The 21637-nt window shown below is 54.1% G+C and overlaps 4 protein-coding genes across 4 annotated transcripts; 2 read left to right on the forward strand and 2 right to left on the reverse strand.

Annotated features, from left to right (window-relative positions):
* Positions 1–2324: 2324 nt before the first annotated feature.
* On the forward strand, positions 2325–7628 carry LY6G6F (lymphocyte antigen 6 family member G6F). Its single transcript, XM_084754453.1, has 6 exons — positions 2325–2541; positions 4462–4803; positions 4883–5149; positions 6927–7082; positions 7244–7310; positions 7466–7628. The coding sequence occupies exons 1-6, from the start codon at positions 2484–2486 to the stop codon at positions 7488–7490; spliced, it is 915 nt and encodes a 304-aa protein (XP_084610579.1). The 5' UTR covers positions 2325–2483; the 3' UTR covers positions 7491–7628.
* A 2546-nt stretch (positions 7629–10174) lies between these two features.
* Positions 10175–12298, reverse strand: LOC311581915 (lymphocyte antigen 6G6e-like). The gene is made up of 3 exons (XM_084754457.1): positions 12072–12298; positions 11131–11256; positions 10175–11024 (listed from the first exon to the last, which is right to left on the reverse strand). Exons 1-3 carry the CDS (start codon positions 12124–12126, stop codon positions 10801–10803), a joined length of 405 nt encoding a protein of 134 aa, XP_084610583.1. The 5' UTR covers positions 12127–12298; the 3' UTR covers positions 10175–10800.
* Positions 12299–14824: 2526 nt separating this feature from the next.
* On the forward strand, positions 14825–17597 carry LY6G6D (lymphocyte antigen 6 family member G6D). Its single transcript, XM_084754456.1, has 3 exons — positions 14825–14939; positions 15040–15177; positions 17178–17597. Exons 1-3 carry the CDS (start codon positions 14882–14884, stop codon positions 17390–17392), a joined length of 411 nt encoding a protein of 136 aa, XP_084610582.1. The 5' UTR covers positions 14825–14881; the 3' UTR covers positions 17393–17597.
* A 1139-nt stretch (positions 17598–18736) lies between these two features.
* Positions 18737–21268, reverse strand: LY6G6C (lymphocyte antigen 6 family member G6C). The gene is made up of 3 exons (XM_084754460.1): positions 21073–21268; positions 19720–19830; positions 18737–19384 (listed from the first exon to the last, which is right to left on the reverse strand). The coding sequence occupies exons 1-3, from the start codon at positions 21125–21127 to the stop codon at positions 19170–19172; spliced, it is 381 nt and encodes a 126-aa protein (XP_084610586.1). The 5' UTR covers positions 21128–21268; the 3' UTR covers positions 18737–19169.
* Positions 21269–21637: the final 369 nt, after the last annotated feature.

The raw sequence follows: 21637 nt of genomic DNA on the forward strand, positions 1-21637 counted from the left end.
TTTTTCTTTTTTTTTTAAAGTTATAGCTGGGTGTGGTGACACACACCTTTAATCCCAGCACTTGGGAAGTAGAGGCAGGCATATTGATGTGAGTTTCAGGCCAGCCTGGTCTACAAAGCGAGTCCAGGACAGCCAAGGCTACACAGAGAGACCCTGTCTCAAAAAACAAAACAAAGCAAAAAGACAGTTATGCTAGGCTTCTGGTGGGACTGGAGGAGAGGAGGGAGGGGAGCTGATATCAGGCTGTAAAGCAGTTTAAAAATAAATATATAAATGAAGAGAAAAATATGCCCTGGTGTGAGTGAACCTTTTTTTCTTTGCCTGGCTCTAATGTCAGCTCTGGAACGATTGCTGGATGAGACAACCCTGGGATATTGAGAGAGACGGAGACAGAGACAGACAAGGAGACAGAGAGATTTATAGATAAACCTCTAAAACAGTTATTAAAACAGGTAACCCAATCTGCCCAGTGTAGCGGCACCCACCTTTGACAGGCAGGCGTGTTGGCAGATGGCTATCTTGAATTCCAGGCCGCCTTGGTCTACATATGTGGCGAGTTCTAGGCCATTCAGGTCTACATAGAGAAACCCTGTCTCAAAGTGCAAGGTTGAAGGCATGTGTCACCGCCACACCAAAATTCTTTCCAATTTTTAAAAATTAAGTTGTGTCTGCATCCATATAGGCATACAGCCTGCGAGTCTGAGAGTTTTGGATTAGCCGCGTTGACAGAGGAGATTTCAAGACAGTCTTAAGCAGATCTATAAGGAAAAGAAGCAAGCCAGTGAGCAGTACCCTCCATGGCCTCTGCGTCAGCTCCTGCCTCTGGGTTCCTGTCCTGACTTCCTTCAGTGATAAACTACGATATAAACCTTTTCCTCCTCGAGGTGCTTTGGTCGTGGTGGTTCATCACGGCAACATCAACCCTAACTAACACACTTCACTAGGGCTCCCCCAGGTCTGCTTTTGTTTGTTTTTTACTTTTTATTTTTGAAGCAAGGCCTCCCTCTGTAGCCCTAGCTATCCTGGAGCTCACTGTGTAGACCCAAGTGCTGAGACTAAAGGTGCATACTACCCTACCTACCTTAGTTAGGGTCTCTATTGCTGTGATGAGACCCCAGGACCAGAAGCAACTTGGGGGAAAATGGTTATTTCATCTTCCACTTCCACGTCACAGTCCATCATGAAAGTAGTCAACGCGGGAACTCAGGTCAGGTGGGATCCTGGAGGCAGGAGCCTGATGCGGGGGCCTGTGGTGGAGCACTGGCTTCTGGCTGAGTAAGCACTGAGCCTGCTTTCTTATCCCACGCAGGATCGCAGGTCCAGGTGTGCACCATCCGCAGTGAGCAGAACCCTCCTACAGCAGTCATCAACCAAGACAGTTCCCTGCAGACATGCCTGTAGGTCAGTCCTACGGAGGCGTTTCCTGGATTAAGATTCGTTTTCCCCACAGGGCCCTAACGTGTAAAGTTGACATTAAAAACTAACCAGCACGCCGAGCATGGTGGCGCACGCCTATAATCCCAGCACTCGGGAAGCAGAGGCAGGTGGATCGCTGTGAGTTCGAGGCCAGCCTGGTCTACAAAGTGAGTCCAGGACAGCCAAGGCTACACAGAGAAACCCTGTCTCAAAACAAACAAACAAACAAACAATAAATAAATAAATAAAAAACCCAAACCTAACCAGCACATTTTATGTGAAGGTCAGGGGGCAGCTTGGGAGATTTGGTTCTTTCCCCTCACCATGCGGGTTCAGAGGGCTGAGCTCAGACTGCTGGGCCTGGTGGCAAAGACCTTTTACCCTTGACACCATGTCGCCATCCCAAAAGAAAATAATTTCATGGCTGGGGATATAGCTCAGTGTCAAAGAGCTTGCTCTGTATTTGGAATAAGCAGCTAGCTGTTCATAAGGATGCATGCCTGTCTCCTCATACTTTTGGAGGCGGGTGAGCAAGATTTCAAGGTCATCTCTGGCTACACAGTGGGTTTGAAGTCAAACCTGAACAACTTGAAACCCTGCCTCAAAAAAACAAAAAAGACAAACAAACAAAAGCAACTAACTAACTAACTAAAATATTATAAACAAACAGAGTTGTCCAGGCCACTGTTACACTTCTCCTTGAGTAAGAGCTAAAGACACTCCTCAGAAGTTCTGGAACGGTCTATGATATGCCAGGTAACAGGAAGAGTCGTTGGAGATCACATATGGCCTGGATGTACAGTTTAGTGCCGCGTGCCAAGGACATCAACAAGCAACTCCTTCCACACGAGAGAGCAGCTCGCACCAGGACCTGACTCCACAGCCAGACAGATGGAGCCTCCCTCTCCCCGAGAAGGCGTGCAAGGGCCTTTTATCTCCCCCACACTCTCCTTCTCTCCCGGGGCCCCCCACCTCCGGGCCAGGAAGTGTGGCCCCTTTATCTGTGCTCTGCTTCCTCCCTGGAAACACCAGCTCTCGGGAGCAGGGGCGCTTGGCAGGCTCTCCCCATGGCGGTGGCCGCCGCCCTCCTTCTGCTCCTGTGTGGGCTCCCCCAGGCTGCTGCAGGTAAGGCCTGGGGGATTTGAGATGCTGGGAGGGGCTGCTACTGCTGCCCCTTAGCGCTTCTGAAGAGGCACGTGACTCAAGGAGACAGACTGACCTTGTCTGAAGCCTCCTTAGTTCTGGGGAGCCCAGAGGCATCACAGCCCTAGGTTTACAGTTTCCTGTAGTTTAAAAAAAGATATAAGCGCTGGGCCTGGGAGTGTAGCTCAGAGAGTGCGTGCCTAGCATATACAGAGTCCTTGGTTTGTCTCCAGCCAAGAGTTTGATCCGTGTTACCACATAAACTTGGCATGGTGTGCAGTGCCTGTAACCCCAGAACCCGGGAGGAGACTGCAGCAAGCTCGGGCAAGCCAGGTGATCTTCACCTACACAGCCAATGCGAGACTACAAGATGAGGGTCTTGCTGTGTGGCCGTCATGGTGACTCTTCTAATATACGTCTCCCCGGGTGTGTCTGTGAGGGCATTTTCAGTGTGAGGAGACTGTTGTTGTTTGTTTCTGAGACAGGGTTTCTCTGTGTAGCCTTGGCTGTTCTGGACTTGCCGTATAGACCAGGCTGGCCTCGAACTCACAGGGATCCACCTGCCTCTGCCTCCCGAGTGCTGGGATTAAAGGTGTGGGCCACCACTTCCCAGCTTCCAGAGAGTTTTAACTAAGGAGGGAAGAGCTACCCTGCATGTGGTTGGCACCACCCAGTGGGCTGGCGTCCTAGAGAAAATAAGAACAAGGAAAGGACAAAGCCCATGAGCCAAAATAAGTCTTAGTTCTAGCCGAGCAGTGATGGTGGCACAGCCGCCTAATCCCAGCACTCAGAAGACAGAAGCAGGCAGATGTCTTAGTTCGAGGACAAGAGAAACCCCATCTGGAAAAACCAAATCATCCTCCTCCTCCTCCTCCTCCTCCTCCTCCTCCTCCTCCTCCTTTAACTTGCTTTAGCTGGGCATTTTGTCAAATCAATGAGAAAGCCACAGTAGCCCAGGCTGGTCTTGAACTCTCAGCTCAAGCATTCCTCTTTCTTCTGCCTCCTGGATGCTGTGATTGCATCTGTATGCCACCACGCCCGGCTCACAGCTCCACTTATTTTACTTATTTATTTTGTTTGTTTGTTTTGGGATTGAGTATTGCGTTATACTCGCCTTGGCTGGCCTGGTACTCATAATGTAGGGCAATCCCCCTTCCTCATTTTCCCAAGTGCCAGGACGGGCTACCACACTTGGCTCGGTTCCCTTTAGAAAATAAAAACAACAAGCTGGGCAGTGGTGGCGCACGCCTTTAATCCCAGCACTCGGGAGGCAGAGGCAGGCGGATCCCTGTGAGTTCGAGGCCAGCCTGGTCTACAAAGCGAGACCAGGACAGCCAAGGCTACACAGAGAAACCCTGTCTCGAAAAACAAAAACAAAAACAAAAAACCAGATGAGTAAATGTTTGAAGGGATAAGGGCTCTCACCAACCATCACAGCCTCCTTCTGTCCTGACCCAGAACCTCTCTGGCAAGGAAAGATGGAAGGCCTTTGTCCTCTTTCCTCCACCTCCCCGACTCTTTCTGGGGCTCACGTACCCCAGGAGAGCCTTGAACTCCTTAAGCAGCTGAAGATGACTGCGGGTGCTGGAGTTCCAGGCATGCACCAGCAGGTTCAGTTCATGGGTTTGTGCCCTGCTGGGGGCCAAAGTCCATGTTTCGTGCATAACAGTCAAGCACTGTGGCAGCTGAGTGCTGGGTACAGAACCCCAAACCTCAGGCGAGCACCGAGACTAAGCCACACCTCCAGCCCGCCTCCTTTCTTTATAGTATTCTCGTGGAAGGGGTGCTCACCCGCTAATCCAGCGCTTGGAGACCCCAGAGGAAGAGGAAGGCAGGAGGTAAAGTGGGCTTGCTGACGGTATGGACGGACGGCTCTAGTCTGACGCCACCATTTCTCCACAGACAGCATCCAGAGCATCTATGTGGTCTCAGGGGAGTCAGTGGAGCTGCCGTGTCCCTCGCCACCCTCCCTGCCCTCCCTGCACGGGGGCCAGCTCCTCACCTGGTTCCGAAGCCCTGCAGCAGGCGACTCCACCATCTTGGTGGCCCAGGTCCAAGTGGACAGGCCGGCGGCCTCAGATCTTGGGAGACCTGAAGATGAATCCAGGTTCCGACTCCTTGGGAACTATTCCTTATTGCTGGAGGGGCCCAGGGATGGCGAGGCTGGGCGGTACTGGTGCACAGTGATGGGTCAGAACCACAAGTACCAGAACTGGAGAGTGTATGACGTCTCTGTGCTCAAAGGTGAGTTGGGCTGTGAAGACCTCTCTGCGCACTAGAGGAGGCCACACAAGGAACTGAAGGGTCCTTCTCTTCCCGCCAGGATCCCAGTTCTCAGTGAAGTCTCCGGACGGTCCCTCTTGCTCTGCCCTCCTGTGCTCTGTGGTCCCCGCCAAGCGTCTGGACTCTTCCGTGACCTGGCTAGAGGGGAGGAATACAGTGAGAGGACATGTTCAGTACTTCTGGGGAGATGGGGCTGCCCTGCTCTTGGTGTGTCCTACAGAGGGGGTTCCCGAAACCAGGGCCCGTAGGCCGAGGAACATCCGCTGTCTTATGCCTCAGAACAAAAGATTCAGCTTTAGCCTGGCAGGTAAGGTGAGGGAGGGAACGGAGGGGTGGTGTTCTCTCTAGCACATCTCTCAGATTTAAGGGAGAGGGCAAACCAAGCTGGTAACTTGAAGGTGACTTTCCAATAGGGAAAAGCTCCCCCACCAAATCCATCACAAAGAAAGGTTGATTAAACCAACGTCCTGAAGGAACAGACCAGACCAGGAGCCAAGACCACCTTCACTGGGACATGCCACTGTTTAGAAAGACCAACTTCACTGGGACATGCCACTGTTTAGAAAAGGGTTAATCTAGGGGCAAAGAGAGAGCCCAGCTAAGTAAAGGGCTTGCAACGCAAACATGAAAATCCAAGTTTGAACTCAGAAGTCATACAAAAAGGTCCCAGTCATGGTGATGCCTGCCTATAGCCCCCACATTGGGGAGACAAGGACACATGGAGCCCTGGGGCTCTCCAGGCAGCCAGCCTGGCCTGCTTCTAGAGCTCCAGGCCATGAGAGAGCCTCTCTCTCTCTCTCTCTCTCTCTCTCTCTCTCTCACACACACACACACACACAAAGGTGGAATTCTCCTAATGGACTACAGTTGTGTTGACCTCCAGCCTTCACACACATGCATGCACACACATACCCACACGAACACACAGGCATGCTCACCCCCCCACATGAACACACTCACACCCACATGAACACACACACACACAGGCATGCTTGCACACCACACCTACATGAGCACCCACCCACCCACATGAGCACACCCACACCCACATGAACACTCACACAGGCATGAGGCATGCTCGCACATGTACACCCACATGAACACACACACACACATGAGCACACCCACACACATTAACACACACACCCTCCCACATGCACACACCCACACCCACATGAACACACATACACCCACATGAGCACACACACACGAGCACACACATACTCACATGAACACACACCACATGAGCACACACACATACACATGAACACACCCACACACACATGGACACACATACGCCCACATGAACACTCACACAGGCATGAGGCATGCTCGCACATGTACACCCACATGAACACACACACACACATGAGCACACACACACACATGAGCACACACACACACATGAACACACATACGCCCACATGAGCACTCACACGGGCATGCTCGCACACACAGGAACAGGCTGGTCCAAGCAGGCCGTGAGAGGCAGAAGGAAGATCGGAAGTGTGAGGACAGCCTTGGCTGTGTAGTGAGTTCAAAGCCAGCCTGCTTCACATGTGATCCCTAAATAAAATAAAATAAAGTAAAAATGAAGTGCCAGGCAGTGGTGGCGCACACCTTTAATCCCAGCACGCAGGGAGGCAGAGGCAGGCAGATCACTGTGAGTTCGAGGCCAGCCTGGTCTACAAAGCGAGTCCAGGACAGCCAAGGCTACACAGAGAGACCCTGTCTCGAAAAACCAAATAAATAAATAAATAAATGGGCATTATACGGAGAGCGGACGCTACTAGATGTAGAATCACCCATTTATAAGTCAGAGAGAGGAGCGAGCGGCCATTGTTTCAAGGCCCAGCGAATGAATTCATGAACGACGGATGAATAAGCTAATGAAGACATGGAAACCGTAAAGCAATCTTTTGTCCTCTTCCATCTTCACGTGTGTGCTGTGCGTGCATGGGTGCGTGCGTATGTGCGTATGTATGTATATGTGTGTGTATGTGCGAGTGTGTGTGTGTGCATGCGCATTTTCGCATGGTGTGGGCACTGCCCGTCATTCTTGTTTTGCTGTCTTTGTTTGGCAGCTTCCACAGAACCTTCTCCCACGGTTTGCGCCTCTCCTCCGAGCTGGGATGTGCCCTGGATGCTGGTGCTGCTGTTCACAGTAGGCCAAGGCATCGTCATCACAGCTCTCAGCATTGTGCTCTGGAGGCGGAGGGCCCGGGGGTCTCAGGACAGAGGTGCGTCTTTTCCCACAGAGGTCACCTGGGTGTGAGGCGAAGGGCTGGGCTCGCGTCTACGCTCTGGCCTCTGTCTGCTCTGGGGGAGGGGTGACGAGGACAACACTCACCCCTGAACTAGCTGGTGACTTCTGTACATCACATGGCCTTTTCTCCCCCAGAACCCTCAATTCCTCGCTTCAAACCTGAAGTCCAGGTTTATGAGAACATCCACTTGGCCCGCCTCGGGTAAGGAACAACCAGGGGGTGGCGGGTTACACCCCACACGGCCTGAGCACGGGAGATCATTGCCTGGAAACTGGGGTTGGATTGCAGGTGAGGGTCCTGGCTCCTGAGAAGGTGCAGTTGTTCTAACATAACCTTTTGCTTTGCAAACCCTGCAGCCCGCCCACCCACAAGACCAGGTGACCTTGGAGCATCTGCCTCGGACAGCCTGACCTACTCTCCTGTGTCCCCCGCATCTGGCACCTGAAAGATTCCCTGCAAACCTTGGCAAGGGGGTGGGGGGCTGAGGACATGACTCCACGTGACTCTACTTCCCCTTGGTGTCCAACAGCCACCAAGCTAGAGGGGGGGGCAGGGATGACATAAGGAGGGGAGTAACATCATTCTTTCTGTCATGTCACCTACAAAAGAAGGTGTGGTCTCCTGTCTTGAGGAGGGACTCAGAGCGAGAAGTGGGATGGGTCTGCAGTCTCCGCCGTCAGGAGGGACAAGAAAGCCAAGAGACTGGAGAAGTGGTGGGACACCTGTTGTAGGAGAGCCTAAAGACACGTGTGGGGAGAAGCAAGGAAGAGAGGGGATGCAGAGGCTGAGCTGGGGGGGAGCTGACTGCTGAGCTGGGGGGGAACTGACTGCTAAGCTGGCGGGGGGAGCTGACTGCTGAGCTGGGGGGGAGCTGACTGCTGAGCTGGGGGGGGAGCTGACTGCTGAGCTGGGGGGGGAGCTGACTGCTGAGCTGGGGGGGAGCTGACTGCTGAGCTGGGGGGGAGCTGACTGCTGAGCTGGGTGGGTGTGGGGGGAGCTGACTGCTGAGCTGGGGGGGAGCTGACTGCTGAGCTGGGTGGAGTGGGGGGGAGCTGACTGCTGAGCTGGGGGGGAGCTGACTGCTGAGCTGGGGGGGGAGCTGACTGCTGAGCTGGGGGGGGAGCTGACTGCTGAGCTGGGGGGGGAGCTGACTGCTGAGCTGGGGGGGAGCTGACTGCTGAGCTGGGTGGAGTGGGGGGGAGCTGACTGCTGAGCTGGGGGGGAGCTGACTGCTGAGCTGGGGGGGGAGCTGACTGCTGAGCTGGGGGGGGAGCTGACTGCTGAGCTGGGGGGGAGCTGACTGCTGAGCTGGGGGGGAGCTGACTGCTGAGCTGGGTGGAGTGGGGGGAGCTGACTGCTGAGCTGGGTGGGGTGGGGGGAGCTGACTGCTGAGCTGGGGGGGGAGCTGACTGCTGAGCTGGGGAGGAGCTGACTGCTGAGCTGGGGGGGGAGCTGACTGCTGAGCTGGGGGGGAGCTGACTGCTGAGCTGGGGGGGAGCTGACTGCTGAGCTGGGGGGGAGCTGACTGCTGATCTGGGGAGGAGCTGACTGCTGAGCTGGGGGGGAGCTGACTGCTGAGCTGGGGAGGAGCTGACTGCTGAGCTGGGGGGGAGCTGACTGCTGAGCCGGGGGGGAGCTGACTGCTGAGCTGGGTGGGGGGGGAGCTGACTGCTGAGCTGGGGGGGGAGCTGACTGCTGAGCTGGGGGGGAGCTGACTGCTGAGCTGGGGGGGAGCTGACTGCTGAGCTGGGTGGGTGTGGGGGAGCTGACTGCTGAGCTGGGTGGGTGGGTGAGGAGCTGACTGCTGAGCTGGGGGGGGGGGGGAGCTGAAGCCCTAAATGGCAGATGTGGATAGCAGAGAACACTGAAGATTCAAGGGCTTCCAAGTAAATCAGACCCCAGATCTCCTCAGATGGAGGGAACCCAGCCCAAAGGCGGATGCCTCCTCTCAGCCCCACCAGGGCACTCCCATTATCCCCGCCTCACAGGCACCTTCCTCTGTGGTTCCCCATGGGCATGAGCAGCTTATCACTTCCGGCTCCCCGAGAGCTCTGCCCCTGGCACCCACGTGTCCCACCGCTATCTCCCTGGGCAGAGGAAGCATGTACAAGGCGGCAGATAGACCCCTTCGGCGTGAGTGCTCCCAGGCCGTCTGAACAGAGGACAGCTCTGGGCCTGGGGAAGTGAAGAAAGCATCAGTGCTTCGTCCTGGCCTCCTCCCCAAGGAGCTGGGCTCCGGGCTGCACCCTCGCAGGCAGCTCTGCCAGGCGCACTCTCTGACTCTTGGTTCACGCTTGGCTCTCAATGGAGAGGGCAGCTTTCTTCGACTCTGGAGCCTTCACACTGCAGCAGCTTAAGCTCAGGTGTTGGCAGGAAAGAGGACGAGAGCGACACAGATGGAAGCTGGGTGCGTGGGGGAGGGGCTAGGAGGGGGCGGGGCGGGGTAACACACCACTGAGGTCCTAGTGTGCCAGTCCAACCCACTACACAACTACAGTTCATTCTTGTGTGTGTTGTGTACATACATGTGCACATGTGCACACACCAGTGATGTGTGGAAGACGTCAGATGTCCCGCTCTATCCCTTCGAGACAGAGTCTCTCATTCAACTTGGAGCTAGGCTGATGGCCAGCAAGCCCCACAGATCCTCCCGTCTCTGCCCCCTGCTGGCACTGGGGCTACAAACAACTCACGTGTAGCTAAAGTCAGCTTTTTATTTTAATTTTTAAAAATGTTTGCCTGCATGTGTGTCTCTGCACTGCCCGAGGAAGTGAGACTTCCTGGGACTGGAATGGGAAATGACTGTGAACCACCACATGGGTGCTGGGAATTGAACTCAGGTCCTCTGCAAGAACAGCCAGTGCTCTTAACCACTGAGCCATCTCTTCAGGCCCCCTCCCCCTGGCGGATCTGTGCTGCCCTCTAGAGTTCATTCTTAAAGTGCACCCTTGTGTTGGGCATGGTGGCGGCGCCTTTAATCCCAGCACCTGGGAGGCAGAGGCAGGTGGATCGCTGCGGGTTTGAGCCCAGCCTGGTCTACAGAAAAAGTCCAGGACAGCCAAAGCTACACAGAGAAACCTTGTTTCAAAAAATAAACAAAAACAAACAAAACACATCTTTGTGTGTTTCATCACCACTACATGTGACTGCAACAGTATCAGGACCATAGACAGCCCTCTTACTATTTTTACATATTATTTATTTGTTTTTGGGTGGTGTAAGGGGTTGAACCCAGGGCCTTGTGGACGGTAGGCAAGCACTCTATCACTGAGCTACGGCACTTCCCAATAGCCCTCTCATTAAATGTACTCCTTACGGTTCCCCAGGGCAGCCCTCCTTTCTCGAGACCCTCAGATACCAAGTTACAGCTTTTCAGGCAGTACCCTACCCCTCAGCAGCCCCGGTGCCACTTTCGTCCCTTTGCCTGGGACCCACAGCTCGTTCAGAGCAGCTGACCTGGGGCATCTTGAGAAAAGACTGCAGGGGTTCCTTATGAGGCGAGGCTAGGGACGGACGCATGCGTGCAGGAGGCGGGACTCCAGGAATCGGGTCTGTACCCAGGTGTTGGGTTCCATGGCTGAGGTTTTCATACAAAGTCACCTTCTTAAGCATGTTGCAGAAACATCTGCACAGGTGTTTTCATGTCCACGGTGACGTCGGAGTCCTGGATTGACAGTTGTGGACTCACAGGCTAGGGGAAGATATGTACCCCCAGCGCAAAGATGGCCGCCAGGAGCAGCAGGGTGGCGAGGGGGAGGCTTGGGAGCCACCGCGAGGCAGCTCTGTTGCATAGGTCCTGCTCACAGCAATGGTGCCGCAGGGTGTAGGACTGTGACCAATAGGTGGTGCGGCCCAGCAGAGGGCACTGGGCCCTTGGGAGGCAGCCTTTCCTCTCGATGGCCTCCTCGTTTCGATCTGTGGGATGAAGGAAGAATGCTGAGGTTGAGGCAGCAGGAACAGCAGACAAGAGAGAGAGAGACGAGGAGTCATGCCAAGAGCGGCCATTGGAGCAGAGTCCTACCTGAGGTGCCAACAGTGATCCCACACACCTCGTCTTCCTGACACTCCCTGGGTACAGGGTAGCAGGGAGTGGCAAAGCTGCAGGTGTGACAGTGGAGTCGTCCTCTGTCTGGGGAAGTGGTGAGACCTGTTGGGTCAGCAGAGATCAAGGCCGGGAGGAGAAGGTGAGAGGCAAAGCCCGGAGGACCTGGGGCCTGGCTCACAGAGAGTGACACACAAAGGAGGAAGAGGGCACACAGGCAAGGAAAAGCCAGGCAAGAGCAAGAGGGAGGCAGTGTCGGGGCTGGAGAGCTGGCTCAGCGTAAGAGCACTGTCTGCTCTTCCAGAGGACCTGAGTTCAATTCCCAGCAACCACATGGTGGCTCACAACCATCTGTAGTGAGATCTGGTGTCCGCTTCTGGTGTGCAGGTGTACATGCAGGCAAAACACTCATATACAATAAATAACATTTTAAAAAAAGAGGGAGACAGTGATCAGGAGAGGCAGACAGGAACAAACAAAAAAAAAGAGAGAGAGAGAGAGAGAGAGAGGGAGACAGTGATCAAGAGAGGCAGACAGGAACAGAGGCCAAGAGAGACAGGCCAGTGGAGCAGCGATGCAGATGTGAGCCAGATGTGAGCAGGAGGGGGAGACACAGAAGTTAGCTGGGTGGCACCAGAGACAGAGCAAGAAGCAGGAGATAGCATTACCAAGGCACCCGGCACAAAGCCCAGTGTGAGAGGCAAAGGCAGGAACAGACAGCTGGTCTCAAGTGCTCCCCCATCCCTCTGGCCTTGAGACAGCCCAGGCTGGCCTGGGAGACCGGACCCTCCCCCCTCAGACTCCCAGTGTCCGACACGCCCCCATTTCTCTTCACCTCCACCCTCTCACCCTCCACCCCATCCCTGGCACAGGACCCCGTCTTAGCCGTCCACCCCTGTGGATGCCCCGTCTCCCCTTACCCAGTACCCCTGAGAGGAACAGGATGCTGAGGAGGAAGGCGCTGGACAGGCCCATGGCAGGACCGGCTCAGCAGTCTGGGAGAGTGTGACCGTCAGAGCACAGCTGGCCGAGACGGGGAGGAACCAGCAAACAAACAGATCCAGTGGGAGAATCCGGGGTGTGGAAAAGACAAATTTGCAACAGCTCTCTGCTCCTCCACCTGCGCCTCACTCCTGCCAGTGCTGCCTGAAGGGTCTTCCCCCGCTTCCTCTGTGTTTGTTAACTGTCTGCCTCTCTACAGTCGTGTCTGGCACCTTCCCTCCTGCTCCCCTCACTCCCTTCAGCTCAAGCTGTTCCCATTTCACTTTGCTTTGTGTCTATCTCCCCCCCACCCCCCTCTGCCCACCCCAAGAGCTTATATGCCTCTCAAGGTCACGCTCTGAACCCTCTCCTGCCCTAGATGCCTAGAGTATCAGCAAAGCCCACCCCCCCATCCCCACACCCCACCCCACCTACAAAGCCAGGCTGTTGTGGCGGGAGGGGGGGCTGCCCCACCTAGCTCACATCCCTTTGATTCACACAACCCCCCCCCAAGCTTCAACATTGCTACCCCATAATTATCCCTCTTCGTTTTACTATGTTGCCGGAAAGAATTAGTCAGGAGCTGAGCTGCTGAAGGACTTATGTCCGTCCTCTGAGAAGAGACTGGAAAAGGAAGCTTGGCTTCCAGCAGGCAGAGTGGCATTAAGGGAGGTTAGGGACGAAGAGGCTGGGTGCGGACAGGGAGCCGGAGGGTTTGTCCATCTCATGGGCGTCCCTGGGCTCCAGTCGTAGTACCGGCGACGTCACAAAGAGGACTACAGCAAGGAAGAAGGTGCTGGGCATCTTGTTTCACCCCGGAAATGCCTGAAGATGCCACAGATCTTTTCTCCATAGGAACTGTATTAACATTCACCATATCAAAAACTAGCCTGGCTGGTGAGACAGTTCAGTAGGTGCGAGCGCGGCTGTGTGGGCCCTGGGACCAGCATACAGGCGGAAAGAGAACCGACTGCGTAGAGTCGTCCCCTGGCCACACAACGCAGGACGCCACCCATTCACCTGCACCCGGACGGACACGCAAATAATAAAGTGTATTAACTTATTTTGGGGGGCTCTTGGGGGAGGGCCTGGACTGGAACTTACTACGTAAACCAGGTTCACCTTGAGCTCACAAAGACCCGCCTGCCTCTGGGCCTGCGCTACCACACCTTAAAGACTTTTTATTTTCAGTTGTGTGTGTGTGTGTGTGCACGCGCGTGTGTGTGCATGTGGGTGCACGGACAGATGCTTGTGAGTGCAGGAGCCCAGAGGCCCGAGAGAACATTGGCTCCGCGGAGCTGTGGTTACTGCTCTGCTGTCCGACACGGGCACTGGGAAAGACGCTGTTCTGGAGGAGAAGCAAGTGTTCTTTTGTTTGTTTGGTTTTCGAGACAGAGTCTCTCTGTGTAGCCTTGACTGTCCTGGACTCACTTTGTAGACCAGGCTGGCCTCGAACTCACAGCGATCCGCCTGCCTCTGCCTCCTGAGTGCTGGGATTAAAGGCGTGCGCCACCATGCCCGGCTGCAGCAAGTGTTCTTATCCACTGCCTTATCTATCTATTTCTCCAGCCCTAAAAAAGAAAGAAAGAAAGAAAATTACGGGGGCTGGAGAGATGGCTCAATAGTTTAGAGCGCTTGTTGCCCTTGCAGAGGACCCAAGTTCGAATCCCAGTATCCACACGGTGGCTCACACCCAACTGCAACTCCAGCTCCAGGGCGTTGGATGTATTTTTATACCAGGCACACACAGGGGGCACACACAGGGGCCACACACAAGGGGCACACACAGGGGGCACACACAGGGGGCACACACAAGGGGGGCACACACAAGGGGGGCACACTACATGTAGGCAAAACATTCATTCACATAAAACAAACCTTTAAAAAAATTATAAAGGAAGCCAAGTGTGGTGGCACATGTCTATAATCCCAGCATGCAGGAGGCTGAGACAAGAGGATTTGCCTAAATCTGAGGCCAGCCTGGTCTACATGCTGAGCTCCAGGCCAGCCTAGGCTATGTGTAAGACTGTGCCTCAACAATCAAACACACACACACTATATATATATATAATAAAATATGCAGGGCATTTAAAATTGGTATTGAAGCCAGGCATGGTGACTCATGTAATCCCAGCATGAGGTGCAGAAGCAGGAGAATCAGGGGTTCAAAGCCCATCAGCTAGCTAAATAAATAACTAGGCATAGTTTGACTCATTTAACAAATAAAAGCAAATGTGTATTACATGTTAGGAAGGCATAGTTTTGTGAAAACTAATAATTAGCCTCCAACGGCCCAGAGAGAGGCGCAGCATTGTTTTACGTATCCGGGATCCCATTTAAGGTGGTTGTAATCAAAGGTGCCTGGGTTTTCATAGCCTACTTCACCTGGGACGTGGGTGAGCAAGAGCAACCCTCAGATACAGGATTCAAAGAGGAAGGCTCTTGGGGAGGGTTCTGGAGGGGCTTAGGGTCCCCCCCTCCCCCCCCCCGCCCCGGGTCGGGGTGTTCTTGGGCCACCATCGGTAACTGCTGCTGAGAACGGGTGGGGGGCGTCTGGGGCTTCAGAGGATGCTCGAGTCACCCATGGGGCCTCTCCCTGTCCCCATTGGGGCCCTGGTGCCTGCTCGGGGAGACTCTTTCCTCGCTTTTATTGCCCTATAAAGCTCAAGGCAGGGGGGATATAAGGCTGGCAGAGCAGAGCTGAGAGGGGGGTGGGCGGGAGGGAGACGCACTGCTGGCATCAGCAGACATGGTGAACCCCCAGATGGTCGGGATCCTGCTCGGCGCCCTGCTAGGGGCTGCCTCGGGTAAGGAGGGAGCTCGCGCGCCTCTGGCACTGGCTTGTCCTCTCCTGTGCCAGGGCTCCTCAAAGGGCCGCCGGGTCCCACACCTCTCCTTTCCTGCCAGGACACCGCATGCGGTGCTACGACTGCGGCGGAGGCCCCAGCAACTCCTGCAAGCAGACAGTGACCACCTGCGGCGAGGGTGAGCGCTGCGGCTTCGTGGACCGCAAACCTCAAGCCAGCTCGGAACAAGCCAAGCAACGTGAGTGCAGGTCGCCCACCCGCCCCTTTCCCGCGGCTTTTGGCTTTTAACCAGCCCCCTCTTTAATCCTGCCGCCATCCACGCTTCCAAGTTCAGTCTGGCTCTGGGCAGATGGTGCCTCTGTCGTAGCAGAACACTGTCACCCTGCTGGCTCCGGGCACTAAGCATCAAGGAGCCCACACCCCTCAGGTTCGCACCTCCTTCCCTTTCTCTCCATGAAGAGAGACAGACAGACAGACAGACAGACACACACACACACACACACACACACACACACACACACACACACACACACACAGAGAGAGAGAGAGAGAGAGAGAGAGAGAGAGAGAGAGAGAGAGAGAGGTTGCTTATATGGTTTTACTATTTTATTTTGAAACCATTTGATCTGACAGGAAAATTACAAAAGAAATCCAGAGTTCCTGTTTGTGCCCAATTTCTTCAGATGCTAACATCACCAAGATCAGAAAAGGACTAATTAACCTAGACTTAGATTCAGTGGGACCCTCACATCTTTTTCCTGGCCCAAGCTCAAAGCAGATACCCCACTGACTTTATTAATTTATTTAAAGTAATGACTTTGTTTCTTTGGTTTGTGTTTTTGGCTGATTTGATTGGTTGGTTGGTTGGTTGGAAACCGGGTCTTACTGTGTAGTTTTGGCTGGCCTGGAACTCCTATGTAGACCAGGCTGGACTTGAACTCACAAAGATCTGCTTGCTTCTACTTCCTGAGTGCTGAGACTGAAGTCAGGTATGAGCCACCATGCCTTGCTTAAAATGATATTTTAAAAATATTTTATTTTATGTGCATGAGTATTTTCCTGCATGTATGTGTACCACAGGTGTACCTGCTGCCTGCAGAGGACAGAAGAGGGGGTAAAATCCTCTGAGACTGGAATTGTGGGTGATGTGAGCCACCAAGTGGGTGCCGGGAGCTGAACCATGTCCTCTGTAAGAGCAGTGAGTGCTCTTAACCACTGGGCCAGCTCCTCAGCCCCGCTTGTTATTGTTTTTAAACCATTTATTTTTTTTAATATTTATTTATTTATTATTATGTATACAGTGCTCTGCCTGCATGTACTCCTGCACACCAGTAGAGGGCATTAGATCACATTATAGATGGCTGTGAGCCACCACGTAGTTGCTGGGACTTGAACTCAGGACTCTGGAGGAACAGTCAATGCCCTTAACCTCTGAGCCATCTCTCTGGCCCCTGAATCATTTATTTTATTTTATTTTTTTTATTTTTTTGTCTTTCGAGACAGGGTCTCTCTGTGTAGCCTTGGCGGTCCCAGACTCACTCTGTAGACCAGGCTGGCCTCGAACTCACAGAAAAAAAAATTTTTTTTAAACAGATTTTTAAGACGGGGCCTCATATGCCCCAAGCTGGCCTCAGACCAGCTATGAATCCAAGCATGACCCTGGCCATGTGTTCCTTCTTCCTCCACACACTGTGCACAACCACGGCCTGTTTATTTTGGTATTGCAGGTGGAATCCAGGACTTGTTGCACTGTAGGCATTTTACCAAGTGAGCTACATTCCCTCCTCTCTGATGTTTTGTTGGGACTGGATCTTAATATAGGGCCCAGGGTAGCCTTTAACTCAGTGTGTTGATCAGACTGCCCTTGAGCTCCTGGCAATCCTCCTGCCTCAGCCTCCAGAACAGCTGTTGTAGGTGTGTGCCACTATGACCAGCAATGCTGGGTTACTTTACAGATTGTCCCTTTTGAATTCAGCTGTGGTTTTCCCATGTGGAGGCTGAGGCAGGATTGGCACTGAGTTCCTGAGATGTCATAGCATCACTGCATAGGTCAGCATGGTGGCTCTGATCCCTTGGTTTCAGGGAAGTGTGGGTTTTTGTTTTTGTTTTTGTTCTGTTTTTTTTTTTTTGGATGGGGCTAAGTATCCCCTTTGAGTCCCTGGAAATTGCATCTGCTCTTTCGTGGAAGGCAAGTCCTGCAGTCTGGAGTTCAACACCCCGTGTCATTCTTTCTCTCAGTGTCTGTGACCTTGAGCCATCACCACCCAGCCTGTGTGGCCACCCATCATTGCAACCAAGTGGACATAGAGTCACTGGGCGATGTTACTTTCACAACCCACAAAAACTGCTGCGTCGGAGATCTGTGCAACAGCGCCGTGGCAAGCTCCGTGACCCCTTCCTGCGTCTTGGCAGCAGCAGTTACCGCCCTGGTCTGGCTCTTGCCAGGACTGTAGGGTGGATAGTGGGAAGGAAGGTAGGGAAGAGACCGAGGTAACAGGGAGCCAGGGAGCTGAGCATCCGAGATAAAAAGACAACCTCTCCATTGTGTGCCCTTAACATTGACAGACGGTTCTACAGCTGACTGAAAAACTCTTATCTTCTGGTTTGTTTTTGTTTTTCCGAGGCAGGGTGATGAGATTAAAGGCATGCGCCACCACAGCCCAGCTGTTCGTTTGTTTTTTGAGACAGGGTTTCTCTGTGTAGCTCTGGATGTCCTTGGAACTCACACTATGTAGACTAGGCTGGTCTTGAACTCACAGGGATCCACCTGCCTCTGCCTCCCAAAGGTGTGCACCACTGCTCCCGGGGTCTACGTTACCTTCTATTGAAAAGAAGATTGAAGGGATAACGTGTGGGCCTTCTGGTGTCTAGCTCGGTTAACAACAGCCCGTCACCAGACGCATCAGCAGTCCTTAGCAGATACAGACCCTGTCCTCAGTGGCTCCTGGAACCCGAGTCTAGGGGGGATTCTTCCTTCACAGTGAGGGCGCGTTTACCAGGGGTCCATGAGCCTGTCTGGCTGGCTGGCTGGCTTGTTTTCCCTTCTCTGATTCATAACTTGGCTTCCAATGGGACTATTTCAAACTGAGAGAGGAAAGTTGCTTGAGCAGCCTGCTTAGGAAGCCGCCTGAGAAGTTCAAAGAAGACCCGGCTCTCTGCACGCAGTTTTCCTACCCTTTCTGGGGCGCCCTCAATCTAGGCTGCACCTGCTTCTTGGCAGGGTGTAGTCTAAATTTGGAACAAGGGTTGTTTCTCCAAACACTAGTGCCAGTGTGCCACCCTCAATATCCGAAGGGAGAAAGGCTTGAAAAACCTGTCCTTCCATCTGGTCAGCCCATTGTCAGAGGGGAACTCCCTGGAGACCTCTTAGGTAAGGACAAGGGTGTGGTTGGGGGTGTGTGAAAATCCTCCTCCACCACCTGCTCCTCCACCTCATAGCTTTACTTCCCAAAGGTCATAGAGCCGTGCCTGCCCCTTCCTTCCTTCCTTTCTTTTTTGACAGGATTTCTATGTGTAACATCCCTGGGTATTCTGGAACTCTCTTTGTAGACCAGGCTGGCTTTGAACTCACAGCGATCTGCCTTCCTCTGCCTCCCGAGCGCTGGGATTAAAGGCGTGCGCCACCACGCCCAGCCAGCTCAGCCTCCTTTGTGCTTCATGCCATCCTTGAACTTGGCTATGGAGCCAAGGATGGTCTTGAGCTCTGGTTCTGCCGCGTCCTCCTCTCGGTGGTTGAGATTACGTGGGAAAGCCACCATGCCCAGATTAGCATTTATCTCCTGACAATAAGCACACAATTTGTTAGACACTGGCATTTATTTTCCAAGATGGAAAGAGATGAGCAAAAAGTTTGGTGGTTCAACCCCATGCAGTGAGGTCAGCCGGTTCTTTCGGGGTCACTCACTGGGGACAACACAGTAGTCTTTCCAGAGCTGGACCCCAGAGGCACAGCTGTGTGCACCCAGGTAGGGAGCCTTTTCAGCAGCCAGTGGAGGAGGTAGAGTGGTCTAGGAGGAAATGGGAAAAGACGTGGGGGAAATGGAGTGGAAGGTGCTAGGAAGACCGCTCACAGCCCCGCGAGATAAACGGGGCGGGACTAAGGAGACGATCTTCAGAAGAAAGGATACGGGGTGGGGGGGTGAGAATGTTCTGGAAAGCAGAGCTCTGAGGATGGGGGGGGGGGGTCTCAAGGCTATGGTGGATGGGAAGACTGCAGCCATGCAGCAATTCTCAGTGTAACAGCCAGAGACCAAGGCCAGCCAGGGAGGTGAGGGAGATGAGCGCCAGGGCAGGCGTGGGCCTCGGAGCCGGGCTGTTGCAGTTGTCCTTGTCACAGCAGGTGGTGTTGTAGACCAGCCCCAGCTTGTGGTTGGTTTGGTTGAAGGCCTCTAGGCAAGGCTCCTCGGGTGTGCCACAGCGCAGGTTGGAGAACACCCACATCTTCCCTAGAGGTGGGAGCCGACAGAGAAGGGGCCAGGAGTAGGCTTGCCTGCGTCCACTGGCTAATCATCGTCCTCAAAGCTGCTTGGCTCCACTGCTCTTTCCTCTTTCCAGTCTAACCGTGAGCCACAGCCCTGCTTGTGGCACCGGCACCCACTGCGTGAGGTGGTCACAAGCATTCCCTGACACAGCAGAGACGCAGGCCGGCGCCTGCCACATGAACATCTTTGGCCACATGCTCTCAGGGCTCTAACTCTTTCTGTCTAAGCCCTGGGTGGGGATCTCAGTCCCAGGTAGCATCTCCCACCCGGGCCCTCCCATCCAGAGAAGGGGATGTTACCGAGGTACACGTTTGTCGTCTGGCATTTTTGGCCTGGATCCAGGCGGCAGGACTGCCGGTCCACACAGCCCACCACAGGGACCTTGTAGCAGAAGTGACATCGAGTGTCAGCTGGAGAGAGAACAAGGCAGGGTGAGGTGATGGGACATCTGAGTCACCTGAGGATGAGCTGAGTTAGGGGTGAGGGCGGAGACGTGTCCACTGAGCAGCAGTGTCTCTGACCTGCTTTGTTCCCAGAGACAGAGCAGGCAAGGGAAAGGAAGAAGGCCCAGAGTGGGCGTGGGCATGGGGTGGGGGTGTTTGTTCTGTGTGGAAACCTAAACACCTTCCTCCACCCGAGCCTGTTTGGGATGCGTCAAAAACACGGGCTAAGGATGCCTAGGACATGGGAAACACTAGAGATAAGGACGGGGGAGAGGACGAGACTTGAAATGGGAAGAAAGAAGAAACCAACAAGCCTGGGTGTTGACAGTGCCTTCAGAGAGGGCACGGGACTGAGACTGCGAGACCAGCTTCAGGTGGGGTGACCTCTGCCGGGAGGTTGGGAGGAACCAGTCCTGAGTGAATACTCTCTACTGCTGTTCGGGCTCTCACTCAATGGGAGGAGGGACAACACCCAGGAGACATATCTAACAAAAAACGGGGAGAGTGGGGTGCACGCGGCATCCCTGGGTTGGCTAACTCAGCATAGCGCTCTGTGGAAGAACGGTCACTCCAAGGGTGGAGGAGCCTCGTGTGCCTCCAGGAAACCCATCTCACGTTATAGGCACCTCCTCTCCAGAAAGTTCCTGACTCTTGGGGAGGCTGTGTGCAGTCACTGGAACCACCCAGAAGGCTTTGCGCCCCTGGTAGGGATGGAGGTACCTAAGTGAGGAAGAGCCACCACGCCAGGAATCCTTTCTAAATGAGGACGCTGTGCTCAGCGCAGTAGGTGAGGGCAGGCAGGTATGCTAGACCCCGGAGGACAGTGTTGGAGCTAGCTGGACAGAGAGCTGAGTGCCCAGGAAGGGGCACACTGAGTGGGAGGTAAGAGACCCAGTGCTATGGCAGGTAAGAAGCCTGGCCCAAGAGAATACGGGGCTAGGAGACCTGGGTCCTTAATAATGGTCCAAAGAGCTTGGGTGTGTAAGCATCTAGGAGGCAGAGGCAGAGGATCGGGAGTTCAGAGCCAGCTTTGGCCACATGAGACTTAAGAAAGAAAAGAAAAGAAAAGGAATAAGAAGAGCAGGGACAGAAAGGGAAAGAGAAATGGAGCAAAGAGCCCATCACACACAGAGACACCTAACTAAGGGTTGGGATGACTTGGGAGCTTCAGTATTGGGTAGGAGTCAGGTGGGGCTCCCTGGCACTCACCTGAAACCCAGCAGCAGAGCAGGGCAGACAGGGTGAAGAACAGCAGGTGTTTCATGGTGGGGTCCTCAATATGTTCACAGCCCCCAGCAGCTGACAGCAGGTTCTCAGGGATGCAGCTCTGAGAGTTGAGCAGTCTTTTCGGAGTTTATAATCCCAGTGGCTCCTCCCTTCCAGGCCTCTGCCCTCTGTGGCACCTCCCTCCCAATTTATACCCAGCTGGCCAGAGAGAAAGAACAGAGGTGGGGAAGTTCTAAGCAGGCCTGGGTAGGGAGGGAGGACGGGAGAGGGAGACGGGACAGGGCAAGTGTCAGTAGTGGGCAACTCCATTTTGGATCCTGGCTTCAGGACCCCCCAACCGTGGGCCCCACTGCCCTGAAGGAGCATCAGAAAAGCCTCTGTGACTTAAACAGCGACAACGCGGGCTTCTGCTAGTTCTTGGGAAATGAACAGTGGGATGTAGCCTGAGCTCTGGGTCCCAGGGGCTGGGGGGACATTGACCAGGGACATGCGGGCACACATTGATGAACTAGGCTGATTTAATATAGATTCGCTCCCCACCCCGTCT

This window comes from Acomys minous (assembly GCF_964271855.1).
Source record: "Acomys minous genome assembly, chromosome: 13".
Classification (NCBI taxonomy): Eukaryota; Metazoa; Chordata; class Mammalia; order Rodentia; family Muridae; genus Acomys; species Acomys minous.